Raw genomic sequence first — 24,323 nt, forward strand, 5'->3', positions numbered from 1 at the left:
ATTGTGCAGGCATCCTGCTGCCTTCCCAGGTTCTGCTGCTAGAAAAAATAATACCCCATGCTTCTCCTGCACTTCCAAATCCTACAGCATGTTTTGTCAATGTCCACCATTGTTTAAAGCCCTCTGGACTCCTGCTGGGGACATTATTTCTCTCCAAGTTTCATAGGCAGCAGGGGTTTCTTCCTGGTTTTAAAGGGGGCTCCCATGGATCATGAATAACCTGTGATGTTGCTAACACAAGCCTTACCCAGTTGTCCTGTAACACACACAAGAATTCACATCTGAAAACCCAACTGGCTGAGAAATCCATGGGCATTTTGAAATGTTCTGAATCTGAGAGAGGAGACTTGGCAGGTCACCCTAAGAGACCACCGTGCACAAAAGAGTTCCAGTACGAGCAGTTCCACTATGTTTGTTGGAAAAGAACATCTTGCTGAAAGTTTGCTGAATGTTTGCTCATTCTTAGTCCTCAGAGGCTGTATTTGATCTGTGGTAGCTTGCACCAGGGACATGCAGGAATTTCCCCATGGTCAGGCTGAGCTGACTTGCATCTGGGCACCCTGGAGCAAGTCAGAGCAGACCAAGCAACCCTCTGCAGAGGCATGTGTGTGTCACCATGGCACAGGAGACACATATTATGTTTATCAGCTGTGCCTGAACCACATCTAACATCTCCTCTTCTTCCTTTTCAAACCCAGAAGATGGGAAAAGAGACACCATTATTTAACACCCTAACAGAATCATTTAAATAAATAGTTTATGAAACAAGTGGGTGCAAATTATCAGCAAGATGGATACAAAGAAAGGGCCTTCAAGTCCAATGGAGGAAAATATTCACCATAATGAATACACACACAATAGGTACACCACATATGCACCTCAAACTGATTAATGAATCTAAAAAATAATTATAAAATGGATAAATAAAAAGCTGGAGATTCACTGAATTAGAATACAGTGTATGCATTAAAATTAGTCAATGTATTTTCAGTAACTATATTTTTTTTGGCTGCAAAGAGCCTTAATAAGGGCATCTCTTTCTCTGCCACACTCAAACACATTGATCTGAGGGATTGGGGTAGATCACAGGGCAAGAGTTTGAGGATTTTACTCCTCCTTTTGCCGCTGATCGATTGTGTTAACAATTAAGGCAAGTCAGAATTCTGCTACATTTCACAGTTTCCCTTTTGTAAGTGGGATAATATTTCTTACTGGTTTTTGCAGAGCAGTTGGAGATCTTGGGGAGAAAGCAGATATTTAAATGCCCTATGTTATTATTTTAGGCCCTGATTCAGGAAAACATATACGTTTAAATCCTGCTGCTTTAATGGGTTGCAAGCACCTTTTTTAGGCTAAGCTCACATTGATGTGGTCTTTCTGAAAAAGCTGCCCTAAAACTTTTAATTACCCCTATTATAAATATAGCCCGTTGAAGCTTATTTAAAAGATAATTTCTAAAATACAGGGGGAAAGTAGTGAATTAATGGCAGCTCAGCATATTGAGGCATTACCTTTCGTGCTTTACTCAGATGAAAGACTCATGCAGGAGTACCCATGCCTTTTTGATTAGATGCATGCAGCAGGCTTTAGGTCCCCTTCAAAGATCCTTGGGCTGTATGGAGCCAGGAGCAGCTCTGCATTGACATCAGGGGGAAAAAAAAAAAACCAAACTCTTTTTCTCAGAGCCTAACTCCTTCCCCCAGCCCCCCCTCTCGTATTTGTATATATTTCGAGAGGAGAGTCAGGCTCAGCTTGTTCATAAACTGCAGTTCCTGGGCGGACCCCACGCACAGCTGGGCTTTAGCGGCTGGATCCGCCTTCCCGGCAAGCCCGAGCCGGGAGCCTCGCAAAGAGGGGCTCCGGGCTTGACAGCACGACCGCAGGAGACTGGCTCCAGCGAGGGAGGATGAGCTGGTCACCGCCGTGAAGCTGGGCTTCTGCTTGCCAGTGGGATCCGGAGATGGGGCACTGGAGGAGACCGGGTCTGCTTTCCTTACTGCTGCTCTCCTTGTGTGAGTAGAAGAATGTTTCTGGTCAGGCAATGTTTTAAGCAACATACTCAGAGAGGTCGTTTATTTTTCCTTCCTCCAGCAAAACAGCTAATCTTTGATTTCTCCCCTGACAGCAATTAGCCAGAGGTTTGGAAATAGCAGAGAGTTTAGTTGAATACTCTGCTACGACTGTGTATTTCTCCTATGGCGAGGGGCAAGGCACTGCCTGGTGGAAAGTGCTGTGTGCTCGCTTGGAGCAGCTCGCAGATGTCAGTGTTTACAGTGCAAAAATATATATAGGTCAGCATTACTTGTTGGAAGTTTTTATTTTATTGAGGGAGATTAAAAGCAACTGAAGCGCACGATCGCTGAACGATCTGGCTTCAACAGTGTCCAGATGTGGTGAAGTTTGCAGCTTAGAACTTTTATCAGCCCTGGTTTATGTGCAGAATTAATCGAACTATTAAAGGAGGAAAGAAGTGGGGAGAGGGGGAGGAGAAGTGTCTTTGCAACAACATCTGGTTATTCGGCAAACCTTTCCAGCACTTACGTAAAGATCTCTTTGTAATAAGTGCCCTGTTTCAGTTTTGATAGCACTTCTTCAGTACTGTAGATAAAACTCTCCAGCAGCACTTGAAAATGTGCCCATCTGTGGTTTAACTTTTTCTTGTTTATATCTTGATGATTGTTTCATAACAGGGAATGGATTTGTATATAAGTGAGTGTTACATACACATCTCCTAAGTATGTGTGTGTGTGTCTTTCTGTATATACAGAGTCTGTGTATGTGTATACAGGCATATATCCCTACAAAGCATATATTTATATATTTGCATGGACACTACTTTTAAAAGTGAACTCTTACAAACACAGACCTGTTGCCTTTGATATGGAAATTTCAATGCAACCAAAATCACTTTTTGGTCAAAGTGATGAAGGAGGAGGATTATAGTGCCAGTATTTTGCATCCAAATGAAATCACTAGGGGCAGGGATCTGTATCTGCATTCACTTTACATGGGTCCCCCTATCTACAAGACCAGGGAATAAAAGAATGACTGGTCAGTAATTTGTGTGTAGGCAAACAAAACCATGGGTGCAACTGTTGAAGCAGAGAGAACCAGATGGGGAGACTTAGGACATAGTATCTGATTGATTTTTCAAAGTTATGGAGATCTATAGTATTCATTTTTGTAGGTAATACTCTAAAGTGTGGTTTGAAATGTAGGATGCTATACTGATAACATCCTGCTAACTTAATCACATTTGGAGCAGGAGTTACTACAAGTTATTATTTAAAGCACAGTCTTAGGTTGTTTTTGGTAAGAAAGAAGACCACTAACTATCCTTCAGAAGTACCTAATTTTGGAGTCATTTAACTTATGGTTTCCTTTTTCTAAAAGGCAAGGTTTTCATCTGAAAGAAGCCAAACCAAAACATATCAACATTACTGAGTTCATCTGAAAGGTTATATGAGTGATATGATGACAAAATTTGCCTCTGCACAGGGTAAAAAAAATAAGCCAAGGCTTGTTATCTGTGATTCAGCTCACCAGTGATAGATGTTTTCTGGGACTACATCCCCTTCCTTTGCATTTAGTGTTAAGATTGACCCTACAGTCATTCTGAAAAAGTAGAAGTACCCAAGGAGGCCACTTCACATTGACATTAAAAGAGAAGGGAAGAACTAGGTCCTCAAATTCCCCAAATTGACAGAATATGCACATTCAGCTGTTCTTCAAGCAACAAATCATACCATTCATCAAGCCTCTCTTTAAAGAGTGACAGCTCTGGCTTGGTGGCAGCAGCAAAGTTGCTCCTCTTAGCACAGAGATTTAAGACTTACCATAGAGAACATGGCCCAGAACACTGAAATTCAGCTACTGGATTTCCTTAATTCTCCATGGCCAGCCCTACCAAGGCTTCAAAATATCCACCTTAAACTTCCCCTCAATGGCAGTGCCTGCTGGAGGGCAGTAATTTTACATGGCTCTCTCAGCAGAAGGTGAGGACAGGAGCTGTAGTTTCACCACTGCTAGCACAAACCCTCACACAGGTGAGCAGAGAATCCTACCAGGACAGAGAGCTGGTGCAGTCCTGGACTTATCTGGACCAGGATAAAAAAACATGAGGATCATTCAGAATTGGAAAACTGTCATACAGGGGGTTGGAGCTGTAGCCTTTCAGTGTCTTTAGGCTGGTCAGGAGAGAGCTGGGAGGTGAGCTGGCCATGTACATCCAGGTCCTGGGATAACCTTTTCTGGGAGAGGGCTTCCTCTTCTGCAGAACAGAGATAAAACAAGATGTGCACACTGGAAGCTAAAATGGGGCACAACACAGCAAAGTTGTTCCAGCAGGTAGTTCCTCAGGCTTGGGATGTGTTGGGTACTTGTTACTCAAAGCCTTCAAGATTGCAAGACTACCAGCTTGGAAGTCTATAACCTATACAGAAACTATAGATTTGATATCAGGATTACTGTATTGTGCACATGGAAACACTCCCTCCTTAAAGGTAGGAATTGGGAGTTTTCCAGCCCTGTTTTCTATGAATATTGGGAAGTTATCCCTTGTGCTCCATCTGTCAGGAACAGGGCTCCCATCCAAACAGGGAAGGGGCTGAGCTCAGTCTCATCTCACAGAGGGGACAGTAAAGCATCACAACCTCTAACCTGTGGAGACTGCACCAATAACTTGAGCTAAGTGTCACTGGTGTAACAACAGCTCTTAGGGCTGTGAAGAGCCCCAGGAGCCTGGCAGAGCCTTTGTGCATCCAACCTCCAAAAGAGGATATGAAACTCCAAATCTGCCAAGGCACATAGCACTTACCAAGGGAGAGCAAGCTGTACCCCTTGGGCTCTGGTGAGGTTCCAAAGAAAGAGAAAAAAGATTTTTTGAAATGAGGTGAGGTTGCAGGTCTGCTACCCCAAGTCCAGAGCTCCCAGTTCCTGGAGTTTGAGTTTGCTTCTTCCCCATAACTAGGTCTCCTGTTAAAAATGCTGGTCGGCTGAAATATCCTGGCTTTTTTTGCCAAGTCTCCTGGGCTCCCTTTGCCATGGTTGATGGCTCTACAAAGAGTGCATTTGAGGGTAATCTCCTGATAGATGGTGGCTTTCTGAAGCCACATTCTCTTTCCTGCTTGCAAAAACTGTTCCCCCAGTGAGCCTCTTCAGCTAAATATATAGAGCGTATAGAATTCATAAATCAGGACAGGGAGCTCCAGGGCTGTCAGAAAAGCATCTCTGGCTTTTGATCTGCCCAAGAAATCTCTGACCTATCCCAGGCTCCTCAGGCAGCTCATTCAAGAAGCTGGCCTCTTATTTCTGAGGTCACCAGAGCTAAAACCAGGGGTTGTAGTGCCACCAAAATGCCAGCCCGCTCCTCAAGCAGGGGCTGTATTGGGATTGCAGCCCAACACCAATTCATGCAAAATTTAGGAACACTGGGTCAAACAACGGGAGGATGAAGGAAGGAAAAAGACAAAGGAAGAGCCACCCTCCATTTCACAGGCATTTACAGAAAGGAGCTTTGCAGATCCAAGGACAAGCCAGAGCAGCAGAGCAAACCTCTCCTCCCAGGCTAAGCAGCATGTGGAGCTGGGCACTGCCCACCCCAGGACACAGGGCTGCAGGGCTGGTTATGACAATCCATGTCATATTGATTTAATACAGCCAAAATAAAGGAAGAAATTAGAAATTACCATCCTCAGAAAGCTCTGAGGACTACCAGAGCCCCACACTGGCTCGATGTAGGTAGCTGGGTTGTGAGCAGGCACAGGATCTCACTGCCTGAAGGAGAAACTTGTGCATCCTACCATGAGGCTAAATAAGAACAAAGCTGCAGCAAATTCTCCAGTTAGGAAATAAAAATGGAAGACACAAGAAAAACCCTGACAATGCAGAACTGGAGTGCTCTGCAATGTTGCAAGTGCCATCAGACTCAGCAAAGTGATGGCTTATTTTCAATTCACCTTTACACACCTCCAAATCTGATGCTACGGTTTCAGTCCCTGGAGTGAATTAGATTAACTGAAGGTCAAGAAGAGTGGCAGTGTACAACTATGTGAGATGAATGAAAACTCTCCCCTTGCACCTCCAGCTTTGCTCAGACTTGAGAGAGGCTAGTCATTGGTATAGCTGACCATCAGTAAAGCTTCACTCTGCATTTTGATAGGGGGCTTTGAGGAAAGAAATACTTTCTGAAATATTCAGTACAACTTGAAATTAAAATACACTATTTTCTGACCAAAAAATCCCAACAACCAACACAAACCTGTTGTTTCCTGGTATTTTACTGGTGTTATCATTGTTTAATGATGGCCCCAAAGACATTTTTGTGTACTAGTAGTAAATAAGTTCAGCCAGCTGCAATCATGATACTTGTTACTCCCATTAGAGACAGATTTCTGCACAGATGTATCCCACGTATTCACTGAATATGCAGAAAGTAAACACTGGCATTAAAAACAGGTGACTGGGGCCTTTTATTCTGAGAAAGAATTCCGCTCTACTGCCTGTACTCCACAGCTTTATATTGCTCTGTGATTTGCTCTGTCGAGTTTATTTCCTCAGGACATTGTTTTCCTCTCCCCTTAGTGATAACTCTTTGCAATAACGTTTGCTTTCAGCCAGGCTCCACAGTGCTGCAACTTGCCATAAACTAATGAACTCTCCCATAGACTGTCATGTTTTCAAGGAAGTGCAGCATCTGATACTTTTATTAAAAAAAACAGTCCCACCAAGGAGACAAAATCAGCAGCTCCCACACACTCTGCTCTTTTCACATCCCGAGTTCAGCGCTGTGTGCCAAGTGAAAGCCTTGCTCTGGAAGGGGCCTCCATGCAGAAGGGAGATAACACCACTGATGGCTGCCTGCCCTATCAAACCTACATTATGTCCGTGCTGGACCCCAACTGTGGGATAACATTTCCTTAGGGATCTTCAGGGGGAAGTGAAGGAGTGGCTGAAAGCTGTCTTGGCCCTGTTTGCATGAGTATCCCTGAACTGAGAGTCAGCTCTTGTGATCCTGCCTCTGGAAAGGATCTGTAGTGTCCATCAGAGTCATATTTCTTCTTCTTCAGTTGGTTCATCTTTTTGTTACATCCCATGTAGGGTTGAAACTCTGCTGCCAGCTTCTGGTAACTGTCAAAATTTTAGGAGAAGTGGGAGAGCCTGCTTATCGTGCAATCCCCTCTGCAGCCCATGCTCCTACCAATTATGAGGCTCCAAGACTTAAACTTTCATGGAGCTGTTGCACTGCAGTGTTTTCCTTCCCATTGATAAGCTAGGAACGAATGACAGCTGATTTATGCTACAGCAAATTCATTGTGGCATGTGGGTCCTTAATGTGTCCAGCTGTGACCACAGCCTGCCAGGCTGTGCTGGACACAGGGCTATGGCCCATGTGGACTCCAGCAGCCCAAGCACATGCCTAAACCCAAGAGCTACCCTGGACTGTGCAGGGCTATCTAGATTCAGGATTTTTTTTTTAAGGACCTTATCACTATTTGAGCTGAGTGATTTGAAGCAATCAGCCTGGACATGCTGTAGCTGAGGGGCTGATGTGCAGTTCCAGCTGTAGTGGGGGGCTGAGGTGGTGTTCCAGCAGTGGCAGCTGCAGAGTGTCACTTTGCAGGGTCCTGTGCTCCAGTTCCACCTGTGCCTCTCTCAAAGTGGCCACAACTCTCGGAGTAGTTGAAGCAGCATCATATTGGACACATTTTGGTGGCAGGAAGATCTCTCACCTTCCCACGCTATGGATGGAGCTGTTCCCTTTAGCTCCATGTCTGTTACTCTCCACTGGACCCAAAACTCCAGTCTTTCTGGATAAGTAGCTGTCCAAAGAAAGCTTCCCCAGCAGCTTCCACCTTGGCTCCAGACTCAGTGCAGGTGAGGTGTGAAGTTTCTGAAGGAAATTCCAGACTGCCTTCACTCAGCCTGCAAAGAGCTGTTGTCCTGCCCATGCAGCGCTTGATGGCAAGCTTGATGCAAGGCTAGACATGCCTTGCAGCACAGATGTGCTTGTGCCAGCCATGGGAACCAGCACAGCTATGGCAGCCAGCAAACAGGGATGGGTTATTGCCCTGCCTTGGGATCCAGGCAGGGCAGAGCCTTGAAGCAATCACCTGAGCTGACACCCACTAATGTCTGATATTGCCCCACTTCCAAATCTCTCCTAATCTCTTCAATTCCTGCAACATCCCTGTGAAGATGTTCCCAGAGGGAACACACATCTTTGCATCTGGAAAGTTCAGAGACATCTGCTGGAGTTCCTGGCCACTAAGAGGGGCCTTTTCTTTAGATCAACAATGGGAAACCCTGGGATTTTGATCCATTCTCCCTTCAGCCATCCCAAACCAGAATGCTTAGCTGTATCCTGCATTGCCATAGTTCACTGTGCACCCCATCAAAAGATGATGTTGCCAATGTGGATTCATGCCATGACCAGCAGGTGTGAAAATCCAGAGGAAAATTTCTTCACTTTTCCTGCAAAATCAGGAGGATAACTCAGGTCCCTTCCTGGAAACAGTTCTTGTGACTGCTGTGACTACAATAGCTTCTGGTGCATTTACAGTGAACACTGGTGCAGATATTTATTTTAAAAGATCCTTTGCTGCTTCCAGGTGGATTGTTAACTAAACTGCTGTCCATGCAGAATGAACGCCTGTGTCCCCCTTGAGTGTTTGACTGAGCAGGTTGCCAGTCAATGCAGCTGGAACCCGATGAGGAACATCTGTTTGATGTTGCTTGATAAAACTTCCTGCCTTGGAGACTCTAAACACCAGCATCCAGCATGGAAGAAACTGAATCAGCTGCTGTCTTGCTGCATAAAGCATTTTTTTCATGCTAGATCTATCCCAAAATTAGCCCAACCAGTCCATGATAGCAAAGAAGACCCTTCTTCTTACAGTGGGAAGTGACACACAGACCCATAAGCTCAAGCAGTTGAATGAATCATCCTTCTTCAAATAGACCCAGGGTACAAGCATCCACAGAAATAAGACCAATGGATCCCCGGGGATCTCAGTTCCTGCCATGCCTTTAAAATGCCAAAAGGCACTCAGTGGGAGAAAATGCAGACATTCCCACCAGAGGCAGAAACTATTAGTTCAGGGGGGAGGTCTCAGCAAACATTTACTGTGGTTTTGTATATGTGCCCTGTGCTCACCTGTTTGTAGAACAGCATCATCACATCTGAGCCTTCCTTTCACCCTTGCCAGGGCTATCAGCTCTGCAACAGGCTGTGGTCTTGGGCAGAAGCATTGTTCAGCATATTCAGATTGTAGCATGTCTCAGGAGATGTCCAGAGGTAGACCACTGAGTTGAAAACACCAGGCACGACTGCAAAGTGATGAGATTGTGGAGCAGGAGATGGGGAACAGAGAACATTCCCTGCTTTGTCATTTCTTCCATGCTGGAAGAGCAGCTTTGCCCCCTGAACCTCATCTCCATCTCCCCCAGCTGCTGAGTCTCCTGGAGCTGTGCTGCAGCTCTGCCCAGGGGCTGGGACTTGTGGGACCCTTCTCCTTCTCCTGCAAGGGGGATCTCTTGAGAGGAATTGTGAGGACACACAAGCTCCTGTTGCTTCTATGTGTGAAGAAAAAGCACCTCAAGCTCTGTCAACAGGACTCTCAGTTCCATTCCTGAAAAAAATTCCTTTCCAATCCCAGTCCCCTTGCCCTCCTGACATAGCTCTCTTCTGCTTTAAAAAGTGGAAAATATTCTGTTTGAATTCAACCCTACTGGGCAGTGCATTTTGGTAGGTTACAACACAAGCTCCTTATAAGATATTTTTAACAGGTGAAGAAGGGCATGAAAGAGAAGAAGACACCATCTACTCATGTGCTAAACATGGGGCACTTCAGGAGAAGGCAGAAAGTTTTTAGCATCTGTAACCCAAGCTAGCCTCAAGCTCCCTCTGACAGAACAAATTACTTAATTACTGTTAGAGCTGGCCTAAACGAGGGCAAAATTCTACTCTACATAATGATTTCAGCAGACATAAAGAGCTGGCAGTGTTGGAACAAGCTGATGACAGCACATGGATGGAGAGTTCACAGAACACCTCTGCCCCAGCAGCTTGTGACACAGTCCCTTGCAAGCCCTTTTTCTCCTTGGGAATCAAAGTCATACAGATGCAAAAAATGCAAACTGGTCAATCATAAGTCCAACCAGAGATGAAGAGCAGCAGCTCCAGTCCAATGTCTCTTTGTGGGCTCATCAAAGACCTTCTAGCAGATGGGACACCAAATGTGTGCCAGAAATGTAAAACACTCCTCAGGAAGTTCATCTAAATCACCAGAAACCCATTTGCACTTAAAACAGAGCAAACCCTGGTGCCCAAATGTGACCCAGATAATGTTTCTGACGTGTTTGCCTATTTGGATGCTATCCTTCCATTTCAATTCCATCTAGTCACGGAAATCCAGGATTCATGCAGAGCCTGAAAAACACACAGAAAATTGAATTCCAGAGTATAATATGATGATAATTGTAAAAAAACACTGACTGCTGCACAGTAGTTTTACTTGAATGGCATTAGTTTAGGCAGAGCAATGTCTGCTACTGACTGGCAGCTCACATGTTTTTGCTTCTTGGTTGATTGCTGCTGCTTTTTCTGTGTAAAAGGGGGAACTCATGACTGCTGCATCTGAGAATGAGCTGCAGAAGCTGCAGTTAATTGGGATATAGGATAGACTGTTGGTGCCTCTGCAGAAACTGGAGCAACAAAAATGATGGCAACAGCAGAGTGGGTTTGGTTGACTGTTGCATTCTGCCAGGCAGCTCTCGGTCCTAAAAGTGCTCTAAAATCCTCGGCAGTTTCTGCAGCAACTTGCAACAGGATGAGCTCAAACCACCCAAGCGTGGCCAGGCAGTGACTCCTGCTCCCCAGCAGTGTGGGAGGTGGCAGAATGGACTTATTTTTAAGACAAGAATTTAGTCAGGACCAAATCACTGCAAAGGGCTCTTCAAAGGGCTGGAATCTCGGAGCCCTCTGAAAACATGGCAGGCAAATCCCCAATCATTAGAAGGCAACTTCCACTGGGGTTGTGCCAGCTCAGCCCTCTGCAAACCCCACTGGCAGCTCACACGCCCCAGGCTCTGATGTGCTGATAATGCATTGCCTCACCCTGCAAGGCCCCAGATATGCAGAGGTGCTGGCAGAGCTGCTAAAATTACTTATGAACTGCTGAAACTCGGCATTTCCCCACCTCCTCAGACCCTGAATAAGTTGCTTTGCTTTCCATCTGACAAGGAGGAGTGGCACGTTCCCCTTGTGTGCTGTCAGGGCTGGTGGGAGTTGCTGTGGCAGTGGGGCCATGCTGTGATGCTGGTGAAGGTCCCACACTGTATCCATCATTTTCTCTAGGGCTAACCCCTGCCTGTGGGGTTTTTTTCCCTCCCAGGCACTTCAGGCTGTGCTGCTGGCATGGGTTGTTCTCTCTAGGGTTTTCCAATACAACAGGGTGGAAAGGACAGCAGAATATAGGAACAAGAAAGAAATGGGGACATAGACACAATGAAAGGGACTTGCTGTCAAACAAGGTTGCACCTTCAGACAAGGATGGCTGCAAAATTAGGTTTGTGTTATAGCTTCCCTCACCTGACAGTCATAGCCCAGTGGCTGACAAATGCCTAAAGGCATGAGGACAGGTATTACCAGGCAAATTCATACCTGCTTTTGTCTGCCAGGGAAGCTTTGGCCTCGCCTGGTCATGGCTCTGGAAGTACTGACCATAATTACTCAATGCCCCTCAATATCCAGCAGGTAGGGAGTAAAAAATCCCTGCTCTTAAGCTGCTATCCTGGGTAATGTGAGGGATTCCTGTGCTAACCCTCTGCTCTAATCCTCAACCCTCCTTCGAGCTGTCTTTTCAAGGAAGGATGCAGAGCATTCCTGCTCATCTCACAAAGGAGTAAACTAGCCTCCAGCAGGGGGGACGACCCCTAACTTCTGAGTTTTCTCCTTGTTTTAGGACAGCTTTCCTCATCCAGCAAGTCAGCACAAGGGTAGGTGCAGTGGTGACACCCACATGGAGCTGTGAGCTTGTCCACCAGCATTGCCCTCAGGGCTGTCCCATCCTGCCCCTTCAGCACCCTCATCTGTCCCTGGATCCCAGCTGGAGTCACCTTTGTGTTCAAATTCCAGCCCAGCAACTGGCAAATGGTGTCACATGGTCCATGAGCCCAGCCAGGCCTAATACAGCATTTCAGCCTAATTGGACTTAGCTTCTTGCCCAGGTGAAGCAGGTGCTTGGCTGCCTCAGGGACTGATTGAAAAATAATGCAAATAACATGCAACCAGGTAAGTCCCAACCACCAACTTTACTGATATTTCAGTGAAGTGGATCCAGAAATACACAAAATTTTCAGGCATTGCTGAAAGTTTCCAAGACCCTGAGAAAAACAAATGAAATAGTGCAAGGCCACTACTGTTTTATCCAGTCCACATTCCCCCATCCTCAGCTCAACATCTCTGGATGTAAACTGGTGTTAATGGGAAAGATGTTGTCCATGACACCAGAAAGCAAGTGCTCCTGAAAGAGCTTGAGTTCAGAGTCTAATGGGGGTATAGTTTTTGCCTCACCTGATATTTACAGTGCTTCCAAAGCTCAGCAAGGGCAGAACATCTTCCTTGTCATGTTGGGCTGGGTCCTGCTGGGCTTCAGGGCCTCAGGACTGCAGGGTTGGCTTGCCTGGTTTTTCAAACTTAAATCCCAAACTTTCTTTGGGGAATAACTTTCACATTTTGAGTTCCTCAGCTGAAAGACAAAAAAATAGGCAAGTGTCACACATTTCAAGGCACAGGAGAAATCAACAAACTTACTTAAAAATATTTAAGTAAAATAAACGTCATCTTAATAATTTTTCCTTGTAACACACTGTCATATTCTATGTGCAATTTTTCCATAACTCTTTTCTAATGGGTTGCATGAGAGCTTGGATGCAAATTAACCACGAGGAGATGGGAAAGATCCTCCAGGAATTGCTCTGCATGTGGAAATGAATTTCAGTTTAGCCACTTCAGAGCAATTTTTTTGTTTACTTTCCACTGACATGAAATCAGCCACGATTGCATCGCATGCGGGATTGGTTAGCCAGTTACATAATGCTTAATAAATCCAAGAGAAATAATATAAAACACATCACCCAGTCTGGGAAGAGGAACAGCAACTCAGTCAGCATCACCAACCCACCCAGGCCAGGCATCAGGGAAGCATCTGACCCAGTGCTGGGGGGATGCAGGGTTGTGCTGCTGCATGATAAATGTCCTTAGGAAAAATGCTTGTGGCACGTGTGGAGGCCTTGAGGACAGACAGATTGTGTGTGATGGTGAGGGCCCATCAGGAGAGATCACAGCCTCATGGGGAGGGCAGCTCAGCCTGTCCTGGGCTGCTGGCATACCCAGCTCCAGCTGGCTCTCTGCTGTGCAAGGTGTTACCTCACCCCAGGAACGCTCCCCCGAGTGCTTCCTAAAATCACAATGGTCCTGTAAACAAAAAGAGCAAGATTAGGTGATTAATTATTTACCACAGATTATTTCTGCAGTGGCGTGGGGAGGAGAGAGAGCGTTTCACTGGTGGTCCCTGGGGAGCAAGAAGGAAGGGAGGTGACCCAGGACGGGGCTGCCAGGCTGAACACAAAACGGTAGTGCTGATTTAACCCCAAAAAAGTGGGGGGTGTGGGAAGACTGAAGGTACCTCTGGCCCTGCAGTGCCAGCACTCTGGCTCTCCCAGGAAAGCTGCCCAGCCCACGAGAGTATTGCTCCAGGCACACACCACTGCTCTGCCTGGAGCAGCTCTTGGCCTCTTTTCCCACATTTTCCTGCCTGCTCTGCTCCCCCGCTTTGCTTCTAGTCCCAGAGGAGACCTGCTGATGCCTTCACCCACGCTGTGGCTGACTTCCAACAGAGGAAAAGCCAGGAATGAAGGGGTTAATTACTACAGGCACAGCACAAGCCAAGTCTGTAAGTGACTCCCTATTGCTATTTCGAAAAGAGGCTGCCTGGAAAGGGAAAGGAAAAAAAAAAAAAAGAGAGGTTTACTTTACAACCATCATTATTTCATCTGCAGAGTTTATACAATGGAAAATAAAAGCCAGGGTACGCGAAGTCAAATCATTTCTGTTTCATTAATGGTATGGAAATCGTTTTGTTTTTATAGGGGAAAAACAAATGTGATCTTGATGTGTGTGTGTGTGTGTGTGTGTGTGTATGTGTGAGCATGCAACTCCCTTCATTGCAAAGGGCAGAGCAGTGAAATCCAGAAATAAAAAATGACTCAGAGGCCGTAGGACCTATGAGTCAGTTGAGCTGTTGTTGTTTTTAAACACAAGTGAGAGCACAATATGGCAAATAATTGCCCCTGCAGCCCCCCTGCCACCAGCATCCCTGCTGGCCCAGCCGTCCCAGGCTGCAGCACAGGCTGCCCTGCCAGCCCCCAGGCTGGACACCGACCCCCAGGGACACAAAGGGCTGGAGCAGGGCTTGTCCCTGCAGGAGCAGCTTTGGGGGACAGAAAGTGAAATCTGTGAAAGGAACTCGAGACCCGGTCAGAGTGGATGGAGGAGACAAGTGGCTGCGAGGGCAGGTGGGGGAGTGCAGGGCCAGGTGCACTCCCCTGTCCTCACCCAGACATCAACTGACCAAAATCAAAGAGAAAATGCTCTGGCCAGATTCTCCCTCCCAAGTGCCAGGCGTCTCCTTGCTGGCCCCTGGCACTCCAGCCTGCCTAGATGCTGCTGGGGTACCTCAGCACAAAACATCCCCACGCCCCAAAGGCAGAGTCATTGTGCTGGTACACAGAAAACTTGTGAAAGGCACCCGAGAAACACCAGAGATTACCAAAGCAGAAGGACAGACAGCAATCTGCAGAGCTTGTCCCTCCCCTGGGTGAAGTTAGATCATGATGTAATTTAAGCATCTGAAAGAGACAGGAGGAGCCTGCTGTTATGATCCATACCCAATTTACTTCGTGATGGACTAAGCAGTATTTGCTAAACACTGAATTTAAAGGGATATTTTCGCAAAGGAAAAATAAGTGGTAGAATAAGTCAGTTACCAGCCCATTTGAAGAAGGTCCAAATGAGCCAGAAATGCATACTGCATGTCCTCCTGGCACTGGAAGAACTGGTGTCTAACACAATCAAAATCAGTCCTTTTTTATGCACTAGGAAACATTTCTGGCTCATTCCTTGCTCCATACTGTACTCTGCCAAATGCAGTATTTATTATGCAGGACCATGTGGGACCACATACCTGAGGATGGAGCCTGGTTTGGTCCCCTGATCCGAATGCAGCGCTGATGGATTTCCTTGGAGAGCCAGTGGCTTGTGCCTTGCAGAGGCAAAAACTGGGATATTAAGATTTTCCAGCTCCATTTGGCCTGCTCTACCTCTCCTACAAAGATAAAGATACAGTGTCAAAACACACGGATGGAGAAGAGCAGCCTGACACTAAAAACGTCTTTGGTTCAGCAGCTGAAAGCAGCACCAGACCCCACCACTGGAGAACAGGAGGAAACTGAGCTGCAACCAAAATAGATGTACAACACTTTGAGGTCTGGTTCTGGGGAGATCCTGCAGCACAGCAGGATGCTGCAACAAGATCAGGCAAGACTGCAAGAAATCTGCAAGAAATCTGGGATCACTGTTACACAGATCATGCTGAACAACTTCCATGGGAAATTCTGACCCTGTGCAGAATCTCCTGGAAATCAGGGCACAGGAATTACCCTGGTGCCCATCTGTGGCACTGGTTGCTGCACCAGGGAGGAGGCAGCTCAGGAGTAACCTGGTGATGGGGAACACCTGGTGCTCTCACATGGGTCAGCAAGAGAGCAGAGCCCATCAGCTCTGCTCTTGGATTAATCTTAAAAACAAAGTATTGCATATAAAAGGGAAGGAATTTGTTTGTTCTCATAATAATTTTATGAGGCTCTGTTATTGCATACTTGTGTCATTAACCATGGATAAAAGCCCAAAGCAAAACCTAATCCTAAGCTTGGCGGCAGACGCAGGGCTCGCGGCGGAGCCCAGGCTCACCCAGGTGGGAAAGCAGGTCCCAGTGCAGGTTGTGTTTCCTCCAGGGCACCTCTCTGGGGGCTTCCAGGAAGAACAGGGCTGCAGGGTTGGGTTAGAGCTGCTCCCCAGGCCTGTGTTTGAGTGCACTGCTCATTACAGAAAGCAAAGTGCATCTCAGCTAATCTCCCTAGCCTTGGCCTCTCCCAGTGCAAAGCCTGGGGATTATTACAGGTTGACTGGCTTGCATGAAAAGATCATGCAGGTGCCCCCAGAGCCACTAGAGCAACAGCAAGCTGGGCAGCTCTCTGTAACTGCTGAAATAGTGTCAGCCCCATCCTGGGGTGCTTGGAGATACGCAGAAAAGGGGGGATAGACCTCACTGTAGAGCATTTACAACCTAAAAATTAACAAATTTTCTTTGTCCTTGAGAAATACAAGCAATGTAAGGACAGTTATCACTGAGCATGATCTGAAGGTCCTATAGTGGAGGCTCTGTGTAACAAAAGCCTTGGTCTCCTTTCACCTTGGGAAGGGAAGAGCTGCAAACAGGGATGAGCATCTCACTCCAAACACATTCCCTTAAGCCCATCTTGGTGTTTAGCTGCCCCAAAGCACCACGTCAGGGAGAATACTTGAGAACTGAAAGTTCATTCTGCCCCTCAGTGAAAATGCATTTCCTGCCCTTGCTGGGCTATGAGGAGCTTTCTCCTTGCCTGTAACAAATGTGCTGTGCCTGCACCCCCAGGCACCCCCAGCTTGCTCCTTAGTGGTTCCTCCTCCTTGGGGAGCACAGTGTGGGGAAAACTGGAGCCAGAGTGAGGTGCTGGGTGACCCATCTGCTCTCTGGGGCTGCAGAGGTGGATAGTGGCTCACAAAATGCCCCTCCATGTCCTTACAGGTGCAGTCCCTGCTGGCAGGGAGCTCATCTGCTGTGGGTGGCTGCTCAGCGGTGGGACTGGGCTGGAATTCTCTTGGAAAGCTGTTTTCAATGACTCCTGTGTGGGGAAGAGGGTGGGTTTGTGACTACAGCAGTGGTGTTTCCATGGGCTTTGCAGGTGGCCAAGCAGAGGTTGTGGATGCCCTGTGGGCAATGAGAGCCTGGAAGGCTGCCCTGACATGCAGGAAAAATACCCCTGCTGCTATTGCAGGAGAGACACAGGCACTTCTGGCATCATTTTTCCATTATCCCCTGACTAGAAAATAATCTCATATTCTCTCAGTAACCTCTCTGGGGTCCCAGTTATAGATACCAGAAGATTTGATCCTGCTCTCATGCACAGGAGAACAAGCCTTCCTACTGATGGGAAGCCAAGCTTGCTGTGAGCCCACCTATTGGTGATTCAAACCACCTCTCCAACTGTCCTTCCACAATAACTTTGACTAACTGTACTATTTATTGGCTCACATCACATCCTTATGGCTTCAATTTATTTTTGGAAAACTCAACCCACATTTAATTAGTTTATAGTTTGTTCCAAGTTTTGCTTATCCAGCTTTTTTTTCCCTAACTTTTTTTTTTTTTAAGTTTGTATTTTGATGTTTAGCATTTGCCTTGGCAACATCTGGAACCCGTTTATGGAAGTGTATTGTTACTTTTACTGCTTGTGCAGCTTTATTAAATCATCTGATTATTAATATTGAAAGTGTTCATCTGGGTCTAATCAGGGCCAAGATGAGTGATGTGGCAGTTAAATTGTACCTACGAGCTCATGGTTCAAGGACACACAGTCCTGAAGAGCCTTGCAGTGGGCTTTGGGCTCTTTTTAGCTTCCTAGGACAAGAGGGAGGAGGGGGAGAAAAAAGAGATATCCCTGCTCTTTCTTGCAGAGCAGATAACAGAATCACAGCCTGAGTTAGTTTAGAACAATTTGTCTCCAAGGGATTTTGTCCAGTTACTGCTGTATTTCTGGCTCTTGTTTCCATATTTAACTCTTTCATCTGCCCTGGCTTCCCCTCTGCACAGCACAGCCAAGCCAAGATCCCCAGCACACACACCAGTGCACTATGAGTCTGACGTTCTGCCCTGAGATCTCAAGCAAACCCTAGATATAAATAAGTAAATAACACACCTGGTGGGCATAAATATATAAATAACCAACCTCATCCTGCACCAGCAACATCCACGACCTGCATTTGTCCTGTTGTTAGTCCTCTGCAGAGTCTGCAGGTGTCCCTGGGTGATGGTGCTGAGCCAACCCCACAGCAGCTGCTGAGAGCACAGCATGAGCCATGCATGGGTTGAGCTGAAGGGTGGCAGAGGAACTGTGGCAGTGACACCACCAGGGCACAGGCCTGGGTGTGGTAGGACCTGGGTTTGGGGTGAGAAACCAGTTTGCCTTCAATTCTCCGTTCCCACGAAATTACCCAAACGGAGTCTGTAGGGTGCAGGGGCTGTTGCTGTAGGTTGAAGGCTGCACACAAATGCTGGGCTTGATTTCTGTTCCCCATCCAAAACTCCCATCCTCCAATGGAGTTTTGCCTCAGATTCTACAAGCCCTGCTCTGGCAGAGCAAGGCAGGGAGGTGAGGGTCGCTCATGCTGGCTGCAGGTGCTTCAAATCCCAGCTGAACCCATGGTTTTGGTAGCTCACCCTCGAATGGATGTGGGTAACTGGATCTCTTGAGGTCACCCACAAAATCCCAGGGTGCCCCAGCAGGGCCAGAGCAGCCTCATGCATGGGGGGATGCTGAGCAAGAGGCTGTGGGCAACATCTTCACCTACCCTGCTCCCTGCTGCCCCAAAACCTGGCACAACACAATCCCTGCTGAGCTGCTTTTTAAGCCTGGCATGGGCCACTTAAGCCAAAATTTCCTCCTTCCAACCTTCAGATCCAACAGTCTTTTCCTCTGCACCCAGATTTTCCCCTCACCATTAACCTTGGCCCTAAATACAAGGCCATGGGAGCTTGTAAATGGTTTATTTCTGTGTGGGAGCCTTCCAGCAGTTCTTTATGACTGTTGCAGGGAGGGGGGTCTGGGCTGGTGAGGGAAGCAGAGCAGGCACGTGGGATGCTGGCAGAGCAGGCTGCATGCCCTGGATTTGGGGAGCAGGGAAGTTAAAAACCCCTTTTTGCTGTTGGGACAGTACGTGCGCTAAAAAGGGTCCATGGGCTCAGCTGTGACCACAGGCAGGTCACAGAGGTGACCACAAAGAAGGCAGGAGCTCCTGCATGTCACTGACAGACCTGGGGGCACACACAGCTGTGCTTGCAGGGGCTGAGGCTCCCAAGGCCATAGTCAGGAATTTTGCAATTTTTTTTTCTTCAGACTTACAGCTGGTGATGAAAAACCCTGTGAGGGCTGTGGCAGCACTGTGAGCTGTGACTGCCCTTTCCATAGGGGCTGGGAGTACCCAGCACTGCTGGGTGGTTCAGGGACACAGCAGCCAGAGAATCATGGATGGCCCAAAGCTTCAAAAAATTAGCTGCTGTAGTTCAGGTTCATACCTGAACACTTTGGAGTGCATATATTTAAGTTTAAAAAAAAGTATAAGTAAATATTTCTACATAAGCAACTCAGTGGCATTTTTAAAAAGACATTTAGCAGCCTGAAGACAGGAAGTTTAAATTTAGCTGGGATTTATCCCTTAACCAAGCATAGTTCATGCACCCTTTCTATAAAAATAGAGATAATGTTATGCCTGTGAGATAGAGGCAGAGCAGCTCCCCACAGGCTGCAGTTATTCATGCTGCTGGGGCAGATCTGAGGCTCAAGGGACAGGAGAACATCTCGTGCTGGGATGGGCACAGTGGGCAGTGGAGCCCTGGAGGGAGCAGCCCCTGCTGTCCCAGAGCTTGGGAAGTCTCAGCAGACACTTGGGGACTGGGTAGCAAACACATTTCCCAGCTTGGCCTCGTTGAATAGGAAGGGGGACGACGAGGAGGCAGCAGGAGAAGCGGGAGCTGTCCCAGCCTGGCCGTACATCCCTCCCCAGCACCTCTCCTCCTGCTGAGAGGGAATAAATGAAGCCTTGAGGCATACAGCGACCCGAGATGTCCCTTTTGGAATGTACTCGGGATGAGGGGAAGTGCCAGTTTGAGCCTGGGTTGTAGAGGAAGAAGTACATTTCCCCTTGATGATAAATGGTACGGGGAAAGCAGAGGGAAAACGTGATTCCCTGTGGTTTCCCAGGCTTCTGGGAAAGCATTCTCCCACCTGCTCGAGGCTTTGGGATAACACAGAGCACAATTGACCGGGCAACGGAGAGCCAGACGAAGGTTTTTTAAAAAATGCACGGAGAGACGGGGTCAGGGGAGGCTCCTTGTCCCCTGGCCGTGCGAATGCTGGGCACGGTGCTTGTTTGTCCCCGCTGGGGGCGAGCACGGCCGCGCTCACCGCAGCCCCTCTGCCCGCAGCCTGCGGTGCCGGCGCCCGCCGCAGCCTCAAGACCAACCTGTGCAAGTGGTGCGACTCCACGGCCCCAGCGTGCCAGGAGAAGGTGTGCTACAGCAACTGCAACCTCAACTCCTACTGCGAGGACCCCCACGAGATCTGCGTGGCGATATGGTAAGGGAAATCCCCTCTGCAAGGGGGGAGGAAGGTGTGTGTACCCCCGTGCTTGTGTTATTGCCTGTTGCAGCAATTCAGGGCTTCCTTTCTCCTTGACTCCATTATAATTAAAATTACAATGCACAGTAAAAAAATCATTTGGTCTGCTCTGTAATTAGTACCAGTTTATTTTCTAAGTAAATTCAGCTTTTGAGTGCCTGACACAAAGCATGGCAAGCTTGCTGCAGGACCTACAAACTCTCATAAACTTCTGAATTTAGCTTTACAAGCTGAACCCAAGGGCAAAGCAGCAACCCTGACCTCCAAACCTACAGTGTCCTCTTGCATCAGGGTGAAACCTCAGTTCACATGCAGGGGTGCAGCCAAGGTCAGGCCCCATCCAGCACATGGACAACTGAGCTGGCACCACACTGGGGTTAACCTACTGGGTTTGACCCACCTCCTTCCCATCCCCTGGGAAAAGTCTCCTGTGAGAGGTGCCTGGACAGGAAGCACAATCTTGCATTTCAGGCCAAGCACACACTGCATGGTTTGGCCCGGAACAGTGCCTCCCCCAGCTTTTTGGTCCCCATGAGCAGAACTAAAAAAGCATCCATTTTAGGTCTGCCCAGAGTGATTTTCCTCCACTTTCCCTTTTAATTTGGCTGCCAAAGTGAAAGCCAGCCAAGCACTTATCGCTAGGCTTTATCTCAACCTGCTAATTAGTGTGAATGCTGCATGCCAGCTTTCAGTGGGAGTTTGCCTCAACCTAATTGTTGCATTATGGACTTTTAAAAAGCAAAACACAACAAGAAACCCAAACAAACAAATAACAAAATCCACCCCCTGCCCCAAATTCCCCTATGCACACACGGAGAAGCCACCTTAAATCCTGGCTAGGCAATCCAGTGTGTGGCTGGGTTTTTCCCATTTACAGCTTAGATGTACAGGAAAAAGCAAGGGCCCTGCAGCAGGAATCCCCATGCCGGGGGAGAAGTCCCATTGCACAGGATGGAGGTGCATCCTGCAATGTGTATTGGATGGGGTGAGGCAGCTACACAGTCACAAATACCCTGCCACCCCCTCCCAGCACCTCCCATCCCATTCTAGGATTCAGCCAGAGAATAAGATCCCTGCAGGCAGGGCTCACCTCCAGGCCAGCCTTGCTGCTCATTGCAGAGGCATATGTGGATCATCCACACTTGTCCTGAGTGGGTATCTCAGTCACAGCAGCAGCTTTGGCCTCATGCTCACCTCCTTCAGGGACCCAGCCTTAGCAGAAGGGATCTCACCCTCCTAGGACTCTTCACGTGGGAGCTCCTCTGTCAAATTACCTGGTAGCCACAAAAAAATGCGGGGAGTGCTGAAACTGGGGGACTTCACCAGGGAGAGGGTGATGAATTTAGGTTCTTTCCTTGGTTATTATGTCTGACTTCCCATCTGACCCCAAAGACACTGTGAAATCTCCCCATACCTTCATTCCCCCACTTTGCACCACCAGTCAGGAGGCAGAGGCTGTTCCTGGAAAAGTAATGAACTTTTGGTTGTTGTTTCTTTGGATGCACCCAGGAGTAGCTGCAATGCTGCAGCCGGTGCAGGGCCAGTCATGCCCTTCACTGGTCCTATAAGTGCATGTAAGTAGAATTAAACCACAGCCACTGCAAGCAGTCATTCCCTACACAGCTTGAAAGAAATGATCTTAGGACAAGGTTTAAGGTGATGCACAGCTGACCCAAGGGCCAGGCTGATGCTGTGTTGGTTCATTTGTCACATGCAGGAGACAGGACAATGAGAGCATCAGGATCAGCACGCTGTGCCACAACCCCCAGCGCCCCATCGAGAACCTCATGGTGCCCAACTACAACACCTCGCGCTGCGTCATGAGCCACCAGCCCAGCGAGGACAGCATCATCTACATCTGTGGCTGTGTGGATGAGCAGGAGTGCAATGACAGACTCATCTTTGAAAACCACACCAATGGTGAGTGCTTTTGTTAATGTTGTTATGGGGCAGCAGCATCCAGCACCAATGACAAATCCCCTGTATTTCCTGTGGAGTAGGAGATGCAATGGCAGAAGAGGCTCCTTTGCCATCTTCTTTGACTTCCCTCTGTAAAAGCCAGTTAAAATCTCTACCCCTTTACTGAGCCCAGCATTTTGTCTGTGGCCAAAGCATTCCTCACAGCAATACCTCCAGCCTTGGTCTGGAAACATCCAGGATGGAAAATCCACCGTATCTCTCAGTGGGCTGTGCCTTCAGCATAGGTTGAATCAACTGGGGAACCCGGGGGCTGGTGAAAAATAATGGGAGTCAAAAGCCCTGAAAGCTTTAAATAAATCACATTGGAGCAAATCCCACCCCAGAACTCACCCACAGGAGCTGCTGGCATCCCCCGCAGCTGTAACCCAGAGAGGTGGAGATGCTGGGGTGCAGGGCTGGGCACACAGGAATGCCTGCCCTGCTGCTCTCCTGGGAATTCCTGCAGCAGTGTTTCTCCCAGGAAGGGACAGCTGGAGCCAGCCAGGTGCTGAGCACACTCGTGAGCGTGGCTTGGCACGCTGCTGCACATGGCTGGAGATCCAATGGGAGCTGTAAATCCACAGGAGGGACATCTAAGAGGCAGCTCATTTCTGTACCTCAGTAGGGTCGTATACTTTGGAAATGTTTCCAACCAGAGCCTTTGGGGGCTTGTCTAAACCTCCCCAATTCCAACTGGACCAGGTTTATCCAAGTGTCCATCAAGAATCTGACCTGTAACAAAAGCAAAATTAAATGCCTCCAATTTTCCATAATCACAGAACAAGGAGATGCTGAAAAAGAGCCTAAGCAGAACCTGCAAGCCAGTGGTATAGCTTCCCCTGCAACATAAGGAAAAAAGAAAAAACATCACATGAAATGCAAATTCTCTGAACAAACAGGCCACTTTAATGGAGGCAAATGATGCTAAATTTGGCGGCTCCTTGCTGCTTCCCCAGCCAAACATAACAGGTACACACACTTCTAGGGAGAGATAGTCAAATCCCAAAGCTGATGCTGGGATATGTAATTTCACACAAAAATGACAACTGGCTCATTGGAAATGCCGCCCCCAGCAAAGGCTCCATAACCAGCTCCTCCTGGCAGCCGGCATGGAAAGCGCTGGAAGCCGGAGCAAGACCAGTGCAGATCTTTAACAACTCTCTCCTCAAACCCCAGGCTCGCAGACCCCATTCTTTACATCCTTCTGCTCTGCTTTAAGGGATCGTTTGCATTCTAAATATTAAATTATTGTCACATTCAATGGTCTAGACAGCTCCTGAGCAGAGACACGAGCACTTCTCCGGCAGCTGAAGCAGGCAGATACTTTTCCTGGTTCTTGATTCCTTAAGCTTTGCTTTCAGGTCTGGACTGCTGGGTGGCATTGCCCTCACACTAGAGGTGCAGGGGTCTCCATCAGAGCTCAGACACCACACTAATGAGCACACAGAGCCATCATTTCCTAAAGCTGTGCACCCAGAAGCCCAGGTGAGACCTCGGGAAGATGCTGGGTAGGGTGGAGCATGGCAAGTGCTTTCCACCTGTGCTCCAGCTGAGCCTGGCCCTGAGCCTGGCCCTAGAGGTCCATATCCCCTCAGCAAGGATGGACAGACCCATACAGCAATGCTCGACAAGGTGTGGGTTTACAGACCTGTGGTTATTGCCAGATCAACTACATTTGCTCTCCACAGAAGGGGTTTAAGACCTGCTGCAGCCCCTGTGTATCAAAAGACTTCCATCAGGAAGGGGCATCCTCACGTAGGAATTTCCTGAAGCTGTGTTAACTTCCCCTTTTCAGGACTTGTGCATGC

At 47.8% G+C, this 24,323-nt stretch overlaps 1 protein-coding gene and 1 long non-coding RNA gene across 4 annotated transcripts in view; one reads left to right on the plus strand and one right to left on the minus strand.

The window, feature by feature from the left end:
* The first annotated feature begins 1,725 nt into the window (after positions 1-1,725).
* The window catches only part of LOC139593874 (TGF-beta receptor type-2-like), a 31,671-nt gene continuing 9,073 nt past the window's right edge, over positions 1,726-24,323 (plus strand). The window contains exons 1-3 of the mRNA XM_071435329.1: positions 1,726-2,012; positions 20,364-20,514; positions 22,274-22,476. Of these exons, the coding sequence (XP_071291430.1) occupies positions 1,961-2,012; positions 20,364-20,514; positions 22,274-22,476 (406 nt within the window). The 5' untranslated portion in view covers positions 1,726-1,960. The remainder of the gene's footprint in view (positions 2,013-20,363; positions 20,515-22,273; positions 22,477-24,323) is intronic.
* On the minus strand, positions 5,906-23,476 carry LOC139593875 (uncharacterized). 3 transcript variants are annotated; one of them, XR_011680416.1, is made up of 5 exons: positions 22,867-23,476; positions 21,647-21,830; positions 15,246-15,386; positions 12,575-13,477; positions 5,906-10,429 (listed from the first exon to the last, which is right to left on the minus strand). It is a non-coding gene; the product is annotated as an uncharacterized lncRNA (long non-coding RNA). The 3 variants fall into 3 exon arrangements; XR_011680415.1 differs by having other exon boundaries at positions 12,575-12,749; positions 13,393-15,386; XR_011680414.1 differs by having other exon boundaries at positions 12,575-15,386.

The sequence above is a fragment of the Agelaius tricolor genome, unplaced genomic scaffold (genome assembly GCF_023055355.1).
Source record: "Agelaius tricolor isolate 1412-34295 unplaced genomic scaffold, bAgeTri1.0.p SCAF_10, whole genome shotgun sequence".
Classification (NCBI taxonomy): Eukaryota; Metazoa; Chordata; class Aves; order Passeriformes; family Icteridae; genus Agelaius; species Agelaius tricolor.